Here is a 21280-nt window from a genome sequence, read left to right on the forward strand (position 1 = left end):
AGAAGAATTCATGCCATCAGATGAAATATAAGGTGTTGCTCCTCCAACCTGAGAGTGGGGCAAGAGAAGGTCTAAGACCGACATGTCGGATTGGGAATTAAAATGCTGGGCGACCGGGAGGTCGGGAATCATGAATAACTGATGCCTTTCTTGTGAATGCCGTGTCTCTGATACTGCTGCTGCAGGTAAGTTTTTCACTGCGCCTGCACAGACGTGAACTTGTCTGATGTTGCCGAGCTTGGCAATGAGATGGCATCACCGGTTGAGGGGACCATCCTCAGCATGCAGTTGTTGGCGTTTCTCCCTTCTTCTATTTCCGGCTCTTTAGACACATCTAGGCGTACTTCAGCCCTCCGCAGGTTGTATAATTAATCATAGAACTTCAAGGAACTCAAATTCTCGAATACAACCTAGTCTCACGTATAAACTGAATGATAGACTCTTCAATCAGATGTTGATTCTCTTGACGGCCAAACAAAGATTGAACAGAAAACCAAAATAAATTTAAGCCAGATCGCCTCTTGAACAGAATGCTTCTTTCAATTTTGTATGGATTACAGCTCAGCAAAACATGCTGGACTGTCTCTGGACTACCACAGTCACATAATCCAGTAGGATGCTTTCCTATTATCTTTAAATAATAGTTTAACACACAATGCCCCAACCTAAGTCTTGTTAATTTCACCATATCTCTACGACTTAAACGATAACCTTTTTAACTGGTGGATGGTAACTGGTAGAAAAATAATGCCTGCCCCTTAATTTATTTTCCCAATCCTCCTGCCACTTCTTCTCCATACCTTTTTTAATCCTACTTCTCAATTCTTGTTTCTCTCTGGGAGAGCTGGTGTTTATATAGACCCCCCCCCCCACCCACCCACCCCGTTAGCCTCAGTCCTGATTGGCTACCCCTTCAGTTGACCTTTGAACTCTATTGGCTCACGTCTCCATGGCTCGTATTTAAGAGAGCACCACCAAACTTTGGTAAGGGAACAGAAGCACTTACTTTATTCAAAGTAATCCAAATCAGCGGTTGCCCACAGGACTTCATCAGGAGACGCTTTAAAGAGATAAAGTCATGCTGACCTTACTCAACGCGCAGCCTTGCTCTACATCAGCAATATCTCAACCGCTCGAACCCCACGGCCTCACAGTCGCTCACAAACCAACAGCGACTCTCCTCTGAGGAAGCTTGTCTCAAGAACCAAGGCAGCAGTGAAGACAACCGGCCAAAGCAATGCGGTGTATAGGACCGCCTGTGGAGACTGCAGCAAGAACTTATGTCGGCCAGACAGGACGTCATCTCGCAACCCGTCCATAGGGGGGCGCAAACCGGCGGTACGGAGACATAATCCACAGTCGCTGGTCTCGGTACACGAAGACCGAGGAGGACTTCACTTTTACTGGGACACCGCGGAGGTTCCGGCGCAGGCACGAGAATTTTAAGAGGCGTCCTTCTCTTCTGATAACTCTGTAAACAAACCGAAATAGATGCCGTCAAAGTGCCTCACCAGCATCCTAAACACGGACCTGTGGATCTGACAATGACTCAGACACAGAAACAAGCAGATTTATCGCTATTTTATATATTTTTTTATTTTCTGTAGAGATACTGAGGAGTAGGCCCTTCGCACCGCAGCGCCTGCAAACCCAGACATAACCCTAACCTACAATGGTACATCAATGATCAATAAACCGATTGTTTGGAATAGGTGACCCTGCCTGGTGTCTCATGGTTGGGTGTGTCTGCAACCCACCACCACCCTGGCACCCCTTCTCTGCCACCTGTCCCCACCCCCTCCCTCGCCATTCCCAACATGCTTTGCTCCCGCCAGATGGACAAACTCGTCCTCTGCTCCACATTGACAAATACAGCACCGTGCAAAAGTCTTGGGCACCCTAGCGCGATGTTTGGGGACGCCACAGTAGCGTAGGGATTCACACAATGCTCGACGGTACAGCTGACACAGGTTCAATTCCCGCCGCTGCCTTTGAGGAGTTTGTACGTTCTCCCCCCTGACCGCGTGGGTTTCCTTCGGGTGCTCCGGTTTCCTCCCACAGTCCAAAGACGTACCAGTTGGCAGATCAATTGGACATTGTAAACTGCCCTGTGATTAGGCTGGGGTTAAATCAGGAGATTGCTGGGTGGTGTGCTGTATCTCAATCAATCAATAAATAAACAGCAAGAGATCATAAGACAGCGGAGCAGAATTAGGCCATTCAGCCCATCGAGGACTTCCTGCCATTTCATCAGGGCTGACTTATCATCCCTCTCAACCCCATTCTCCTGCTTTCTCCCCGTAAAATTTGACGTTCTGACTAGTCAGGAACCTGCCATCCTCCTCCTTAAATATACCCAATGACCTGGCCTCCAGCCGTCCGTGGCAATGAATTCCACAGGTACACCAACCTCCGGCCGAAGAAACTTCTCATAAGGAAGAAATAAAAGGTAGTAACACACACACCAAGTCCTGGAGGAACTCGGCAGAATCAGAGTCAGGTTTACTATCACTGGCATGTGTGGTGAAATTTGTCGTCTTTGTGGCAGCCTGATATTACAATACATAATAATACAAACTGTGAATTGCAGTAAAGTTAAATTACGTAAGAAGAGCAAAAAGGTAGTGAGGTTGTGTTCATGGATTCAATGTCCATTCAGAAATCGAATGGCCAAGGGGAAGAAGCTGTTCCTGAATCGTTCAGGCTCCTGTACCTCCCCCCTGATGGTAGCAATGGGAAGAGGGCACGTCCTGGGTGACTGGGGTCCTTAATGATGGATGCCGCCCTTTTGAGATATCGCTCCTTGAAGGTGTCCTGGATGCTGGGGAGGCTAGGGCCCACGGTGGAGATGACTGTGTTCACGACTCTCTGCGGCTTTTTCTGACTCTGTGCAGAGCCACCCCCCCCCACCCCACCCCATACCAGACGGTGATGCAGCCAGTCAGAATGCTCCCCATGGTACATCTGTAGAAATTTACGAGTGTCTTTGGTGACAAGCCAAACCTCCTGAAACTCCTGATGAAATATCGCCAGCATCGTGCCTCCTTTGTAGCTGCATTGAGATGTTGGGTCCAGAACAGATTCTCAGAGATGTTGACTCCCAGGAACTTGAAACTGCTCACTCTTTCCACTTCTGATCCCTCAGTGAGGACTGGTGTGTGTGTGATCCCTTGTCTCAGTCTTTCTGAAGTCCACAACCAGTTCTTTGGTCTTACTGACAGTGAGTGCAAGGTTGTTGCTCCAAAACCACTCAACTAACTGGTATATCTCGCTCCTGTACGCCCTCTCATCTCCATCAACAGAGAGGAGAAAAGCATTTACGTTTTGGGCTTAGACTCTTAGGTCTTGAAGAAAGGGCTCAGCCCAAAACGTCAACATTCATTTCCATAGTTGCTGCCAGACCTGTTAAGTTCCTCCAGTATTTTTGGTGCATTCCTCAAGATTACCAGTACCTGCAGAATGTGACTATAACCATAAGACCATAAGACAAAGGAGTAGAAGTAGGCCATTCGGCTCATCGAGTCTGCTCCACCATTTTATCATGAGCTGATCCATTTTCTCCTATTTAGTCCCACTCCCCCGCCTTCTCACCATAACCTTTGATGCCCTGGCTACTCAGATACCTATCAATCTCTGCCTTAAATACACCCAATAACTTGGCCTCCACTGCTGCCCGTGGCAACAAATTCCGTAGATTCACCACCCTCTGACTAAAAAAATTTCTTCGCATTTCTGTTCTAAAAGGGCACCCTTCAATCCTTAAGTCATGTCCTCTCGTACTAGACTCCCCCATCATGGGAAACAACTTTGCCACATCCACCCTGTCCATGCCTTTTAACATTTGAAACGTTTCTATGAGGTCTCCCCTCATTCTTCTAAACTCCAAGGAATACCAAGAGCGGACAAACGTTCCTCATATGTTAACCCTCTCATTCCCGGAATCATTCTCGTGAATCTTCTCTGTACCCTCTCCAACGTCAGCACATCCTTTCTTAAATAAGGAGACCAAAACTGCCCACAGTACTCCAAGTGAGGTCTCACCAGCGCCTTATAGAGCCTCAACATCACATCCCTGCTCCAATACTCTATTTCTCCAGAAATGAATGCCAACATTGCATTCGCCTTCTTCACTACCGACTCAACCTGGAGGTTAACTTTAAGGGTATCCTGTACAAGGACTCCCAAGTCCCGTTGCATCTCAGAACTTTGAATTCTTTCCCTATTTAAATAATAGTCTGCCCGTTTATTTTTTCTGCCAAAGTGCATAACCATACACTTTCCAACATTGTACTTCATTTGCCACTTCTCTGCCCATTCTTCCAATCTATCCAAGTCTCTCTGCAGACTCTCCATTTCCTCAGCACTACCGGCCCCTCCACCTATCTTCGTATCGTCAGCAAACTTAGCCACAAAGCCATCTATTCCATAATCTAAATCGTTGATGTACAATGTAAAAAGAGGCGGCCCCAACACTGATCTCGGTGGAACACCACTGGTAACTGGCAGCCAACCAGAATAGGATCCCTTTATTCCCACTCTCTGTTTCCTGCCAATCAGCCAACGCTCTATCCACGTATGTAACTTTCCCGTAATTCCATGGGCTCTTATCTTGTTAAGTAGCCTCGTGTGGCACCTTGTCAAAGGCCTTCTGAAAATCCAAATATACAACATCCACTGCATCTCCCTTGTCTAGCCTACTGGTACTTTCCTCAAAAAATTGTAATAGGTTTGTCAGGCAGGATTTTCCTTTAAGGAATCCATGCTGAGTTCTGCCCATCTTGTCATATGCCTCCAGGTACACTGTAACCTCATCCTTGACAATTGACTCCAACAACTTCCCAACCACCGATGTCAAGCTAACAGGTCTATAATTTCCTTTTTGCTTCCTTGCCCCCTTCTTAAATAGCGGAGTGACATTTGCAATCTTCCAGTCCCCTGGAACCATGCCAGAATCTATCGACTTTTGAAAGATCATCGCTAATGCCTCCGCAATCTCCACAGCTACTTCCTTCAGAACACGAGGGTGCATTCCATCTGGTCCAGGAGATTTATCTACCTTTAGCCTATTCAGCTTCCTGAGTACTTTCTCTGTCGTAATTGTGACTGCGCACACTTCTCTTCCCTGCCACTCTTGAGTGTCCGGTATCCTGCTGTCTTCCTCAGTGAAGACTGATGCAAAATACTTGTTCAGTTCCTCTGCCATCTCCTCATCTCCCATTACAATTTCTCCAGCATCATTTTCTATCGGTCCTATATCTACTCTCACCTGTCTTTTACTCTTTATATACTTGAAAAAGCTTTTAGTATCCTCTTCGATATTATTTGCTAGCTTCCTTTCATAGTTAATCTTTTCTCTCTTAATGACCTTCTTGGTTTCCTTTTGTAAGGTTTTAAAAACTTCCCAATCCTCTCTCTTCCCACTAATTTTTGCTTCCTTGTATGTCCTCTCTTTTGCTTTAACCTTGGCTTTGACTTCTCTTGTCAACCACGGTTGCATCCTTTTTCCACACGAAAATTTCTTCTTTTTTGGAATATACCTGTCTTGCACATTCCTCACTTCTCGCATAAACTCCAGCCACTGCTGCTCTGCTGTCTTTCCCACCAGTGTCTCTTTCCAGTCAACTTTGGCCAGTTCCTCTCTCATGCCACTGTAATTTCGTTTACTCCACTGAAATACCGACACATCAGATTTCGGCTTCTCTTTTTCTAATTTCACAGTGAACTCAATCATGTTATGATCACTGCCTCCTAAGGGTTCCTTCACCTCAATCTCTCCAATCACCTCCGGTTCATTACACAATACCCAATCCAGTACAGCCGATCCCCTAGTGGGCTCAACAACAAGCTGTTCTAAAAAGCCATCTCACAGACATTCTACAAATTCTCTCTCTTGAAATCCACTGCTGACCTGATTTTCCCAATCTACTCGCATGTTAAAATCCCCCACAATTATCATAACACTGCCCTTCTGACAAGCCTTTTCTATTTCCAGTTGTAATTTGTGGTCCACATCCCTGCAGCTGTTTGGAGGCCTGTATATAACTGCCATTAGGGTCCTTTTACCTCTGCTATTCCTTAGCTCAACCCAGAAAGATTCTGCACCTTCCGATCCTATATCACCTCTTTCTAATGATTTAATATCATTTCTTACCAATAAAGCCACGCCTCCCCCTCTGCCTACCTTCCTATCCTTCCGATACACCGTGTATCCTTGGACGTTCAGCTCCCAGAGACATGCATCCTTTAGCCAGGTCTCAGTGACGGCCACAATATCATACCTGCCAATCTGTAGCTGTACGACAAGATCATCCACCTTATTCCTTATGCCGCGTGCATTTAAGTGCAACACCTTAAGACCAGTATTTGATACTTTTTGCTTTGATTTCACTGCAACTTTATTGCACTGCAACTCATCCCAATGGCTACAAATTTGCCCCATCACCTGCCTGTCTTTCCTGACATCTTTACTGCTCACTACCTTAGATATCTTAGATAACAAGATGGTTTGCAGTTCATTGACTGCTCAGAAATCCCAGGGTGGAGGGGAAGAAGCTGTTCCTGGGTCTCCAGGCTCCTGTACCTCCTCCATCATGATACTACCAACCCCACTCATTGTCCTCAGCCTTGGCCAAGGGGTTAAGCAAAGCCTACCTCTCCTTGCGAGACTTCTTCTCCTTCTGGTTCGACCCGCCGTCTGCGTCAGCCAGATTATCCACTGCGATGGCCAAGAAGACATTTAACAGGATGTCTGAGAGCCAAGCGTCAGGGAAAACTCCAGGGAGACACTGCCCTCCCTCTGTCCCGGTTTCCCCCTGCTCAGTCGCTCCTATACTGGATCCCTCAGGCACCCACATTACCTTGTTCATTTCCCACTACGCCGCTCTCCATCTATGAACCGTTCCCTCCCTCCTCATCTCTGTGACCCCTCTCTCTCCCCTACACTCTTTCCCATCTCTGTGACCTCCCCGACACCCCTCCCTGTCTCTGAGCACCTCGCACCCCTACACCCCACCCCTGTCTCTCTGACCCACTCCCTCCCCTACGCCCCTCCCCATCTCACTGACCCACTCCCTCCTCTACACCCCTCCCCATCTCTCTGACCTACTCCCTCCCCTACACCCCTTCCCATCTCTGAGCACCTCGCACCCCTACACCCCTCCCGTCTCTCTGACCCCCTCCCTCTCCTACACCCCTCCCCATCTCTCTGACCCACTCCCTTCCCTACACCCCTCCCCATCTCTCTGACCTACTCCCTCCCCTACACTCCTCCCCATCTCTCTGACCCACTCCCTCCCCTACACCCCTCCCCATCTCACTGACCCACTCCCTCCCCTACACCCCTTCCCATCTCTCTGACCCACTCCCTCCCCTACACCCCTCCCCATCTCACTGACCCACTCCCTCTCCTACACCCCTCCCCATCTCTCTGACCCCCTCCCTCTCCTACACCCCTCCCCATCTCTCTGACCCCCGTCCCTCTCCTACACCCCTCCCCATCTCTCTGACCCACTCCCTCCCCTACACCCCTTCCCATCTCACTGACCCACTCCCTCTCCTACACCCCTCCCCATCTCTCTGACCCCTGTCTCTCTCCTACACCCTTCCCCATCTCTCTGACACCCTCCCTCCCCTACACCCCTTCCCATCTCTGAGCACCTCGCACCCCTACACTCCTCCCCTGTCTCTCTGACCCCCTCCCTCTCCTACACCCCTCTCCATCTCTCTGACACCCTCCCTCCCCTACACCTCTCCCCATCTCTCTGACACCCTCCCTCCCCTACACCCCTCCCCATCTCTCTGACCCCCTCCCTCCCCTACACCCATCTCTATCTCTCTCTGGCCACCTCCTTGCCCGTCTCCTTGACCACCTGCCTCCCCTACACCCCACATCTCTTTACACCCCTCCCCACCTCCGTAACATCCTCTCTCTCTCTTTACACCCCTCCTTGTGCTAGTGAACTCCTCCCTCCCCTACACCCTCCTCCCTCTTTGTGGCCACCTCCCTCCCCAGTACCCTCCCTCCGGGTCACCGTGACCCCCAGCTGCCCCAGCAACCTTCCTTACCAGTTTCACACACGTACACATACCAACACTCTCGCGCACAAACACAGTCACACGCACACACCAGAACACACAGATACACACCAACACTCTCACACACTCTCACACACCCACAGCCACAGTTAGACGTGTCAACACTCACTCACACCCAGACACACACATAGACACTAATATTCCCACACCCCTCCCAGGATACAGTTCCCACAGATGAACAGGATGATGAAGTAGATAGACACCAACATGCCGGGGAAGTATGGCCCCCCGAAGGCCATGATCCCGTCGTACATCACCACGTTCCAGTCTTCGCCCGTCAGGATCTGACCACCAACCACAAGGGTCAGCAGGGTTGACAGCGGGGTGGGGGTGGGGGTGGGGGCCGCACTGCCTCACCCACCAGTCAGCTTGGCCCAGTGTGGCCGAATATCCTCCTTACACCCAACCCTCCCTACTCCCTTCCTCCTCCTCATTCACATCCCTCCTGTTGCACACTGAATATTTCAGCAATGTTTGAGTAATATTGTAAATGTATTGTTTGGTTAAGCATTTGTTTAAGTAATTCATTACAGGTTATATGTAAAAGTACGTGAATGGCAAACATCATCATGGCACCAAGTCATGCGTGTGTGCCTGGCTTATCGTAAACATGAACATAAATGAGTTACCCTCGGTTCTCCTGTGTATTTCTTTCAATTAGTTTCTGGAGTTTGAAACATAACACCTCCCTTCCTCTTTCCTGCCCTGCCACTTTTCTCCCTCTCTCCCTCCTGCACTTTCTCTTCCCCCCCCCAACACTTTCTCTTCCCTTTTCCCTCTCTTCCTTCTCTATTTTCATCCTGGCACATTCTCTCTCTTGTTCACTCTCTGCCCTCCTCCCCTCCTTTGCTCCCTCCTTCCCCAACTCACCTTTCCTTTCTCCCTCTCCCCTCCCACCCCTTCTCTCCCCCTCGCCATCCCTCTCTGAGTACCCATTCACTCCCCTTTGCCCTTCTCCTCCCTCCTATCCTCTCCCTTCCTCCTGAGGTCTGGGAGTTGGCTTCGCACCCATTCAACAGCTTCTGGAGCTTCCACCACCCAAGAAGGGATATTGAGACTCCCCCTTCTGCTCCCTCCCTGAAACCCTGCGATAACCAACAACCCCACCCTCTCCCTTCCTCTCCCCCATCTCCCTCTCCCTCTCTCCCCACTTCCCTTCTGTGACTCTCCCTCTATTTCCCCCCTCTCCCTCCCTCTCTTTCTTTCTCCCATCTCCCTCTCACCTCTACCTCCCTCTCTCCCCTTCCCTTCCCCTCTCCCTCTCTCCCCTCTCCTTGCCCTCCCCCTCATTCCCCCCTCTCCTTCCCTCCATCTCTCCCCTCCCCTCTCCGTGCCCCTGCAGCCTGACCTGGAAGACGGTGAGCAGGGCCTGTGGGAAGGTGTCGAAGGTGCTGCGTTTGGTCTGCGTGTCGTCGAAGTTGAACTTGCCGCCGAACACTTGCATGCCGAGCAGGGAGAAGATGATGATGAAGAGGAAGAGGAGGAGCAGCAGAGAAACGATGGACTTCATGGAGTTCAGCAGCGACGCCACCAGGTTACTCAGGGCCGCCCAGTGCCTGGGGAAGCAAGAGGCCAGGCTCAGATCTCAAACACAGGCCTGAGGACTACCTTGTTGCCCAGCCAACAGGGTGGGTGAACTACCTCACACTTAGGCATTGGGATGCCTCAGGCCAAGAACTCAGGGTAGGAGTGAGGGCCTACCTGGAGCCCAGGCCTCGCAGTGAGAGGCCTACCTCAGGCCGGGGCATTGGGAAGGGCAACTTTCTTTAGGCCTCAACTTCAGGGCGGGGAGCCTACCTCAGGCCCGGGCCGCAGGTCCTGACTTGGGGCCAGAACACAAACTCCAGGCTGTGCTCCAGGGATGATGCTGTCAGTAGGCCCTTTGGCCCATTTCTCTGCACACCTTCACCCAACCTTTCCCCTTCTCTCAAGGAATCACTTGGCCCAACACTTCACCTGGTTCCATGGACTGGGTCGCTGGGGGAGAGGAAGGGAGAGTGAGAGAGGGAGGGAGGAAGGGAGGGAAGGGGAGAGGGAAGGAGGGAAAGGGAAAAAACAGGAGAGGAGGGGGGGCGAGAGAGTGTGGGGAGAGGGAGAGGGAAAGAGGCAGAGAGGCATACAGATAGGGGGAGGAAGTGAGGGGGGAGGGTGGGAAAGGAAAATCCAAGAAAAAAACTGAAGCCATTCGTCCACTTCATAAAATTGGGGCTGATCGCATCTCCCTGGGAGACATCACACACAGTCAACCTCACACGTTTGCAGGAGGAGTCTGCTGCAAATACCACCCTCCCCTCGTCCATGCCCCCAGACCCACCAACCCCCCTCCCCCCAATCTGCATTTCAGCTTCTGGAAACGGAGACCTGGGACGGAAGGGCAGGAAGTGGAGTATGGGGTAGTGGAGGTATAATTTGTTCATCTGTGCCGATCACCCCATCCTTAACTAAGCTGTTCCACCGTGAACACGATCTGTTATGAGTCAACATGATGCTTTCAGATCAGGTCATGCACAGCACATACCTCTGCCGCACCGCTCAGGTGTGTTTGTGGGGTACAGGGGCGAGTGACCCTTCTGCCTGTTCTATGTACTTGACGTGTGATTTTTTTTTGTGTTCTATCGCTGAGCAGCAGTGAACCATCTGATTGGCCTATTAGAGTTCTCTCTGGGAACCAGCTGACTTGAGCAGCATTTCTGATCTGGCTATTGTTCACGATTGCACTTAATAAAAAAAAAAATGATTTTGACAGTAAGGAGGAGGCTAGGTGGTGAGGGATGGTAGAGAGAGACAAGGGGGAAGAGGTTAGAGGGGAGGAGGTTAGGAGGTGAGGGACAGTAGGGAGGGGTGAGGGGGAGATATTAGGTTAGGAGGTGAGGGGGAAGGAGGTTAGGAGATGAGATGGTAGGGAGTGGTGAGAGATGAGGAGGTTAGAAGGGGATGGTAGGAGAGATCGAGATTTAGGAGAGATGGCATGAGCGATGGAGGTTCAGGAGGGGTATTGGGAGAGATGGAGGTCCAGGAGGGGTATTGGGAGAGATGGAGGTCCAGGAGGGGTATTGGGAGAGATGGAGGTCCAGGAGGGGTATTGGGAGAGATGGAGGTCCAGGAGGGGTATTGGGAGAGATGGAGGTCCAGGAGGGGTGGTGGGAGAGATGGAGGTCCAGGAGGGGTGGTGGGAGAGATGGAGGTCCAGGAGGGGTGGTGGGAGAGATGGAGGTCCAGGAGGGGTGGTGGGAGAGATGGAGGTCCAGGAGGGGTGGTGGGAGATGGAGGTCCAGGAGGGAAGGAGGAGAGCCGCTGGCACTCACTTGGTCACCATAAAGATGTGGAGGAGACGGACACAGCAGAGTACGGTGATACAGAGGGGTGGCGGGACCTGGAGGATGGAGATACCAAGGGGCAGTAGGATGGGAGGTTCAGGACTGGTGGTAGGAGAATGGAGGGTAAGGAGTGAGGAGGGGAGATGGAGGTTAATGAGGAGTTTGGAGTGCTGTCTGTACTCACCTGGTCACCTTAAAGATGCGGAGGAGGCGGACACAGCGGAGCACGGAGATACCGAGGGGCGGCATGACTTGGAGTTCGACCAGGACCGTCTCGGCGATGCCCCCACACACCACGAAGCAGTCGAACCGGTTGAAGAAGGAGAGGAAGTAGGCCTCGAGCCCCAGGCTGTATAACTTCAGCAACATCTCGGCCGTGAACAGCGACAGCAAAACCTTGTTGGCGATGTCTGTCCGGGAAGAGGGTGCAGGTCAGAGGTCAGCGGCTAGCCGGGGTGGGGGCACTCAGCCTCAGCACCTGCTCCTACCCTGCCTACCCCCTTGCCTTCCCTCTCCCCTCTATATTCTCCTTCCTCTCCTTCTCCCTCCCTTCCCCATCTTTCAATCTCCTTCCCTCCTATCCTCCATTTTCCTACCTCTTCCCTCCCTCCTCCTGTCCCACCCCATCTTCCCTCTCTCCTCTCACTCTCCCTCCTCACCTCTCTCCATCTCCCCCTCGCTCCCTTCCTCCTTTTCTCCCCCTCCCGTATTGAGAACGTGGTCACCCCGATGGGGGGTAGTGAGTGAGGAGCAGAGGAGCAGGATGGAGGGGGGGAGGAGAGGATGAGGAACAGCAGGAGAGAGAGAAAGAGGGAAAGAAAGAAAAGATTGGGGGAGGGAGGGAAGCAGAGAGAGGGAGAAGGGAAGGAGGGACAATCAGAGAGAGAGAGAACATAGGGGAGGAGAGAGAAGGGTGGAAGGGGGAAGAGATGGAGAGAGAGGGAGAGGGTGGGAGAAAGGGTGAAAAAGAGGAGGAGAGGAATAGAGTGTGGCAAAGAAAGCAGAAAGGGAGGGAGGGAAGAAGGGAAGAGGGTGGAGAAGAAAGGGAGGGAGAGGGTGGAAAGGAGGAGAAGAGTTGGGGGAGAGGGAGGGATGAGGGGGAGGAAATGGAGGGAGGGAGTGTCCTTTTCTGAATGGTCAGCAGCACACAGTGACCTTGCTCTAGCAGAGGTTGGGGTGGGTGTGAATCTGAGGTGTTTTCAGGATGAGGGGGAGTCCCAGCAAGGGAATCCACTCCCCTCATGCTCTGGGACCCCCTCCCCTCCCCCCAGTCCAGCCCAGACCCCAATCCGCCTGATCCTGGCCCAAACCCCCTTCCCCCTTCCTTCCCACTCAATGTGGAAGAGGCCCTTCATTCCATCCAGCCCACACTAGCTCCGTCGTCCCCAAGGCCATCAGAGCTCGCTGTCCACACTGGTGAAGATTCGCCCAGGTTGCTAGTCAGTCTGGATCCAACTCCCCCCACCTACCTCAACGCCAAAACAACCCCCCCCCAACCCTGATAAATCAATGAGGGGCAGGGAAAGGCCACTCTGCCCATTCATCAGCCTGCTAGCCCTACTCTACAAGATCTGATAATCTCCCTGCACCCACTACCCCCTGGAAACCTCCCCCTCACCCCCAAATCCATTTTCCTCCTCCTTGGTAACGCCAATAGGGAAACCTCTCCACTCTCAAGGGAACGCTCCCGCTAACCTGACCCTGGTTAAGAGCAAGTTATTACCACCTCCACCAATTGACTAGTGTTACAAAGGAGAATACCTCTCCACTTTCCTTGCCCCCCAAGATCTATCTGTGTTCTCAAACAAACCCCGAGAACCTCTCGCCCTTCCCTCCCTGGATTGTTGGGCCTTTATTCTTTGGAGCGTGGGAGACCAAAGGGTGACCTTACAGAGATGTATAAAATCATGAGGGGCATAAATAGGGTAAATGCACACAGTCTTTCCCCCCAAGATTGAGGAATCAAGAACCAGAGGGCACAGATTTAAGGTGAGAGGGGAGAAGTATAATAGGAATCTGAGGGGCAACTTTTTCACCCAGAGGGTGGTCATCTATGGAATGAGCTGCCAGAGAAAGTGATTGAGACAGGTACATGAACAACATTTGAAAGACACTTGGACAGGAAAGGTTTAGAACATGGGCTCCCAAACTTTTTTTTATGCCATGGACCAATCCAGGACTCCAGTTTGGGAACCCCAAGTCTAGAGAGATACGGACCTAACACGGTCAAATGGGATGGGATAGCATGGATCAGAAGGGCCTTTCTCCCTGCTGTCTGACTCGGTGACTTTACCCCAGAATTGTGATGTAACTGGTCAGACAAGTTAAAAGGATAATCAAAATGTCACCGAGAGTCTAAGTAAGTTTATTATCAAAATACCCCAAACTATCCTGAGATTCATTTCCTTGTGGGCATTTTCAGGAAAATAAAGAAATACAAGTGAATTTATGAAATATTATACATAAATAAAGGACTGAATAATTGAATCCAGAAACATTTCTGACTAAATCTTTAGTGTTTTATCCTCCTGTGATAATCCGAATTTTCCCAATATCTAATATCTGTATTTTTTAAAATCCCAAACTACCGGTTTAAAATCCCTACCGTTAATATCTCCCTGAATATAGCTTCCCTCGCGTCTGTGGGACTCGCACTGAGAAATTAGGGTTTCCTTGCTCGTGAGTTGGGATGCTTCAACCCAAGGGTGCTGGGAGCTTTCAAACTCACCGTCCGAGAGGGAAATGGGCAGACTTGACGGGCTGAATGGCCCAATTCTGCTCCTATGTCTTATGGTCTTATGGGGGGTGGGGTGGGCTTGTTGCATTGAAACAGGAGCCCAAGAGCAGAGGAAGAGGACAGACACAGGAAGACATGGTGAGAAGGGTAGAGGGGAAGAGAGCGAGACCTACCGAGAAAGATATGGAGAAAGGGGAGAGAAAAGGAGGGAGGGGGAGGGAAGGAGAGAGAGACAAAGAGAGACAGAGAGAAAAGGGAGAAAGAGGAAGACAGACAGTCAAAGAGAGAAGGAGGGATCAGAGAGGTAGATTAGAGACAGACAGAGGGAGGTCGGGAGAGACAAAGAGAGAGGGAGAGAGAGGAGAGACAGAGAAGGAGAGGGACAGAGAGAGACAGAAAGAAAAAGGAGAGACAGACAGACAAAGAGAGAGGTAGATGAGAGAGTGAGAGAGACAAAGAGAGAGAGGGGGTGGGAAGAGAGAGAGGGGGGGGTGGGGAGGAGAGAAGGGTGGGGAGAGAGAGAGATGGATAGATAGGGAGAGAAGATGGGGAGTGCGGACACTTGCCGTGGACTTGGGTAAGCCATTCGGGCTGGTTGTGGTGCTCGGAGGCGATGGTGGCCGTGTTGAGGAAGACCAGGAGCAGCACGATCCAGTAGAAGGTGACGGACTTCACGGCCGCCCGGCAGTGTCGACAGCAGTGTCTGTTCCACCGGCGCAGGCGCTTGCTGCAGGTTGTCAGAGACACGGTGCATCAGGGCAGCACGTTATCTCACCCCAGGCAAGTGTGCAACCCCCTCCCTGCCTCTGGGTCATCGTCTAAACTCCCCCAGGATTGGTGTGTAAAGTCTTGCAGGTCAGAGTGTAGAGACACCTCGGGGCCAATGTGCAAATTCCCCCAGGATGAGTGTACAAGTTTACACAGTCAGCGTGTAAATTACCCCAAACGAATGTGTACAGTCACACAATATCAGTGTGTAAGTTGTCACAGGAATGTTGTTTAAAGTCACCCAGGGTCAGCAATATATAAAGACAAACAAGGTCAGTGTGCAAATTCTCCTAGAATCAGTGTGTAAAACTGCTTGAGTTCTGTGTGTAAAGTTACTTCAGATCAGTGTTGTCAATTCACCAGGATTACCAGGATTCATCAGATCAGTGTTATCAATTCACCAGGATTACCAGGATTCATCAGATCAATGTTATCAATTCACCAGGCGCACTCATCTCTTTTAGGGTGAATGCGCAAATTCACCACACACCACTCTGTAAATTCTTTCGAAACGAGTGTGCAAATTCACCACAGATGATTGTGTAAACTCTCTTGGAGTAAGCAAGCACATTCACCCCAGCTCATTGTTTAAATTCAATCAACATCAGTGTAAACTCACCCCAGGTCAGTAAGCAAATTGTCCTGGGATCAGTGTGCCAATTCACAGTGCCGGGTTATCACATAGGAGCAGTGTGCAAATCCAATACAACACTGGATTATTACAAGGAATCAGTGTGTCAGTTTACTGTACACTAGATTATAACACACACTTAGTTAGTAAATTCACTGCACACTATCACACAGGGTGAGTGTGCAAATTCACCCTGCACTGGATGATCGCAAAAGATGAGTGTGTAAATCACCCCACGGTGTATCAGATGGGAACAGTGGGGGGATTATCCTGCGCATACTCACCAGATCCGTGTCTTTGACAATTTTGCTCTGTAAAGGAACAGAATTGTTAGATAATGTCTTGTCTTGTCCATGCTGCACCTTGGGTTGTGGGTTGATGGTCAATATTCCTGACCCCAGGAGAGTGTGATGGGACAGTGTATAGGGGACTTCACTCTGTGTCTAACCCCAGGAGTGTGTGATGGGACGGTGCAGAGGGAGCTTCACTCTGTGTCTGACCCCGGGAGTGTATGATGGGACAGTGTGGAGGGAGATTCACTCTGTGTCTGACCCCAGGAGTGTGTGATGGGACGGTGCAGAGGGAGCTTCACTCTGTGTCTGACCCCGGGAGAGTATGATGGGACAGTGTGGAGGGAGTTTCACTCTGTGTCTGACCCCAGGACTGTGTGATGGGACGGTGTGGAGGGAGCTTCACTCTGTGTCTGACCCCGGGAGAGTGTGGAGGGAGTTTCACTCTGTGTCTGACCTCGGGAGAGTGTGGAGGGACGGTGTGGAGGGAGTTTCACTCTGTGACTGACCCCGGGAGAGTGTGGAGGGAGTTTCACTCTGTGTCTGACCCCGGGAGAGTGTGGAGGGATGGAGTACAGGGACGACACACTCTGTGTCTGACCCCAGGAGTGTGTGATGGGACGGTGCAGAGGGAGCTTCACTCTGTGTCTGACCCCGGGAGAGTATGATGGGACAGTGTGGAGGGAGTTTCACTCTGTGTCTGACCCCGGGAGTGTGTGATGGGACAGTGTGGAGGGAGTTTCACTCTCTGTCTGACCCCAGGACTGTGTGATGGGACGGTATGGAGGGAGTTTCACTCTGTGTCTGACCCCAGGACTGTGTGATGGGACGGTATGGAGGGAGTTTCACTCTGTGTCTGACCCCAGGACTGTGTGATGGGATGGTGTGGAGAGAGTTTCACTCTGTGTCTGACCCCGGGAGAGTGTGGAGGGAGTTTCACTCTGTGTCTGACCCCGGGAGAGTGTGGAGGGACGGTGTGGAGGGAGTTTCACTCTGTGACTGACCCCGGGAGAGTGTGGAGGGAGTTTCACTCTGTGTCTGACCCCGGGAGAGTGTGGAGGGATGGAGTACAGGGACGACACACTCTGTGTCTGACCCTGGGAGTGTGTGATGGGACGGTGTGGAGGGAGTTTCACTCTTTGTCTGACCCCGGGAGTGTGTGGAGGGATGGAGTACAGGGACGGCGCACTCTGTGTCTGACCCCGGGACGGTGCGGAGGGATGGAGTACAGGGACGGCGCACTCTGTGTCTGACCCCGGGAGAGTGCGGAGGGATGGAGTACAGGGACGGCGCACTCTGTGTCTGACCCCGGGAGAGTGCGGAGGGATGGAGTGCAGGGACGGCGCGCTCTGTGTCTGACCCCGGGGGGGTGCGGAGGGACGGAGCACTCTGTGTCTGACCCCGGGACAGTGCGGAGGGACGGAGCACAGGGACGGCGCACTCTGTGTCTGACCCCGGGACAGTGCGGAGGGACGGAGTACAGGGACGGCGCACTCTGTGTCTGACCCCGGGACAGTGCGGAGGGACGGAGTACAGGGACGGCGCACTCTGTGTCTGACCCCGGGACAGTGCGGAGGGACGGAGTGCAGGGACGGCGCACTCTGTGTCTGACCCCGGGAGGGTGTGGAGGGACGGAGTGCAGGGACGGCGCACTCTGTGTCTGACCCCGGGACAGTGCGGAGGGACGGAGTACAGGGACGGCGCACTCTGTGTCTGACCCCGGGAGAGCGCGGAGGGACGGAGTGCAGGGACGGCGCACTCTGTGTCTGACCCCGGGACGGTGCGGAGGGACGGAGTACTCTGTGTCTGACCCCGGGACAGTGCGGAGGGACGGAGTACAGGGACGGCGCACTCTGTGTCTGACCCCGGGACGGTGCGGAGGGACGGAGTACAGGGACGGCGCACTCTGTGTCTGACCCCGGGACGGTGCGGAGGGACGGAGTACAGGGACGGCGCACTCTGTGTCTGACCCCGGGACGGTGCGGAGGGACGGAGTACAGGGACGGCGCACTCTGTGTCTGACCCCGGGACGGTGCGGAGGGACGGAGTACTCTGTGTCTGACCCCGGGACAGTGCGGAGGGACGGAGTACAGGGACGGCGCACTCTGTGTCTGACCCCGGGACAGTGCGGAGGGACGGAGTACTCTGTGTCTGACCCCGGGACAGTGCGGAGGGACGGAGTGCAGGGACGACACACTCTGTGTCTGACCCCGGGACAGTGCGGAGGGACGGAGTACAGGGACGGCGCACTCTGTGTCTGACCCCGGGACAGTGCGGAGGGATGGAGTACAGGGACGGCGCACTCTGTGTCTGACCCCGGGACAGTGCGGAGGGACGGAGTACAGGGACGGCGCACTCTGTGTCTGACCCCGGGACAGTGCGGAGGGCTGGAGTACAGGGACGGCGCACTCTGTGTCTGACCCCGGGACGGTGCGGAGGGACGGAGTACTCTGTGTCTGACCCCGGGACAGTGCGGAGGGACGGAGTACAGGGACGGCGCACTCTGTGTCTGACCCCGGGACGGTGCGGAGGGACGGAGTACTCTGTGTCTGACCCCGGGACAGTGCGGAGGGACGGAGTACAGGGACGGCGCACTCTGTGTCTGACCCCGGGACAGTGCGGAGGGACGGAGTACAGGGACGGCGCACTCTGTGTCTGACCCCGGGACGGTGCGGAGGGACGGAGTACTCTGTGTCTGACCCCGGGACAGTGCGGAGGGATGGAGTACAGGGACGGCGCACTCTGTGTCTGACCCCGGGACAGTGCGGAGGGACGGAGTGCAGGGACGGCGCACTCTGTGTCTGACCCCGGGACAGTGCGGAGGGACGGAGTACAGGGACGACACACTCTGTGTCTGACCCCGGGACGGTGCGGAGGGACGGAGTACAGGGACGACACACTCTGTGTCTGACCCCGGGACAGTGCGGAGGGACGGAGTACAGGGACGACACACTCTGTGTCTGACCCCGGGACAGTGCGGAGGGACGGAGTACAGGGACGGCGCACTCTGTGTCTGACCCCGGGACAGTGCGGAGGGACGGAGTACTCTGTGTCTGACCCCGGGACGGTGCGGAGGGATGGAGTACAGGGACGACACACTCTGTGTCTGACCCCGGGACAGTGCGGAGGGACGGAGTACAGGGACGACACACTCTGTGTCTGACCCCGGGACAGTGCGGAGGGACGGAGTACAGGGACGACACACTCACAGTATTACTGTGCAACACGCCACTTGCTCCTCCTCACCGCCGAGCTCGGTATTGATGGATGCCGTTTCGCTGGCGGGGAGACTAGCTGTGGGCGGAAAGGGAGCACATTAGAGATGGTCGGTGGAGCCAAGGGGAATCTCCCCCCCCCCCCACCCTTCTCCACCCTCCCTCCCTGATGTGGCTCGACTCACTGTGGGTCTCATTGGAGGAACTGAACCATCCCAGCTTGCCTCGCTTCTTGTTGGCAAGATCCACCATGGTAACGCCTTGGAAATGGGAGCAGAGGGAGAGACGGGCAGCCAGGGAGGGGTGGGGGGGGGGGGAGAGAAGAGGAGGGGGAAAAATGGAGGGAAGGAGGGAGAGAGGGAGTGAAAGAACAAGGGTGAGAATCGGAGACGGATTGAGGGAGGGAATGATTGAATGAAAGAAATCGGGGAGAATGAGGGAGGGAATCAAGGAGCAAAGGAATGAAGTAGGAATAGAGGGAGGAATAGAGGGAGGGTTATTGGAGGGAAGGAAAATATGCGGAGGCATGGGAATCAGGGAGAGATAGAGAGAGGGAATGAGGGAAGGATAGAGGGAGGGAGGGAGGGAGTGAGTGAAGGTGGGGTTGAATGATGGAGGAAGGGAATGACAGATGGAGGGAATGCATGTGAAGGATAAGAGTGAGGGAATGAGGATGTAAGGAGGTGAATGAGGGAGGGAGAGAGGGAAGGAGGGAGGAAAGGTAGTGAGAGGAAATGAGGGAGGAATGGAATGTGAGGGAACAAAGGAAGGCAGAGGGTGAGAGAGAGTGAATGAGGATAGGAAGGGATGGAAGAGGACAATGAGGGAGGGAGGGAATGAAGGAGAGAACGGAATAAGGGAGGTAATGTGGAAACCAAGGAAGTATGAGTAAGGTAAAGGAGGGAGGGAAGGAGAGAGAGAGGAATGAGTGGGAGAGAGTGAGGGGATGAGAGGAGAGTAATGGACAGAGAGGGATGAGGGGATGAGAGGAGAGTGAGGGAGTGAGAGAGAGTGAGGGGACAAGAGGAGGGTGACAGACAGAGATGGGGGAAGGGAATGGGGAGAACAGGGAAAGAAGGGAAAGTTTAGAAATGGTTTCTCAAGCTCAGGTTAATTTTCTCCCTCTGTCTCTCCCTCTCTCTCTCAGACCGAACCCAATGGCCAGTGTCCACCCCACGTCACTTGGTCTCCGAGCTTCACCCTCCGTTGGCGCCGCCTGACCTTCTGGATAAAATCCCTCAATGCCTCGTTCCCCTCTAGCAGACCCACCATCCTGCCCCGGGTCCATCAGGAATAACCCATTCGAGGAACAGCAGAGGGAGATTAATCCAGATAGGGGGAAGGTGTTGGAGTTTGGGTACACTAGGCAGGGCAGGACCTTGAAAGGCAAGGACCCGGGGAATGTTGCAGGACAGAGAGACCCAGGGGTTCCCTGTAAGTGTGGATATGGGTGGACAGGGCAGTGAAGAAGATGTTTGATATGTTGGCTGTATCGGACAGGACACCAAACACAGGAGTTGGGACGTCCCGTTACACCTGTACAAGACGTTGGTGAGACCGCACTCAGAGTATTGTGTGTAGTTCTGGTCACCCAGCTATAGGAAGGATGCCATTAAGCTGGAGAGGGGGCAGGAAAGATTCACCAGGATGTTCCCGGGACTGGAGGCATTGAGAGGCTGGACAGGCTGGGACTGTTTTCCCCGGAGTGAAGGACTCTGAGGGGTGACCTTATAGAGGTTTACAACACCACGAGGGGGGTAGACAAGGTGGATGGTCAGTCGTTTTCTCCAGGGGGTGGGGAGTCTAAAACTAGAGGGACAAGGTCTAAGGTGAGAGGGGAGAGATTTAATTGGAACCTGAGGGGGCAACTTTTTCACCCAGAGGGTGGGCCAAATATGGAATGAGCTGCCAGAGGAAGTGGTTGAGACAGGTACGTGAACATTTAAAAGACACTCAGACAGGTACAGGGGTAGGAAAGGTTTAGAGGGATACAGGCCAAACATGGGCAAATGGGACTGGCTTCTTGGTCAGCACTGAGAAGATGGGCAGAAGGGTCTGTTTCTGTGCTGTGCGACTCTGTCCTGGTGAGGACCTCAGACATGAAACCACCCTGCTCCTCTCTCTTTGAACTTCGGTGTTCACCCATCTTGAGCACACACGTGTTCTCTCTCCTCCTCTGCCCATCTGATACCCTTCTGAGTCCTGTCTCCGCGACTCCCTCTCCCCAA

At 53.0% G+C, this 21280-nt stretch overlaps 1 protein-coding gene across 1 annotated transcript in view; it reads right to left on the reverse strand.

Moving 5' to 3' along the window:
• LOC140190285 (voltage-dependent L-type calcium channel subunit alpha-1D-like) overlaps window positions 1-21280 on the reverse strand; it is a 52183-nt gene that overhangs the window by 13787 nt on the left and 17116 nt on the right. Inside the window, 8 exon segments of the mRNA XM_072246885.1 lie at window positions 6652-6748; window positions 8258-8378; window positions 9443-9650; window positions 11596-11821; window positions 14715-14875; window positions 15832-15858; window positions 19047-19131; window positions 19238-19312. Coding sequence (XP_072102986.1) covers window positions 6652-6748; window positions 8258-8378; window positions 9443-9650; window positions 11596-11821; window positions 14715-14875; window positions 15832-15858; window positions 19047-19131; window positions 19238-19312 — 1000 coding nt within the window.

Source organism: Mobula birostris, chromosome 29 (assembly GCF_030028105.1).
Source record: "Mobula birostris isolate sMobBir1 chromosome 29, sMobBir1.hap1, whole genome shotgun sequence".
NCBI classification, from domain to species: Eukaryota; Metazoa; Chordata; class Chondrichthyes; order Myliobatiformes; family Myliobatidae; genus Mobula; species Mobula birostris.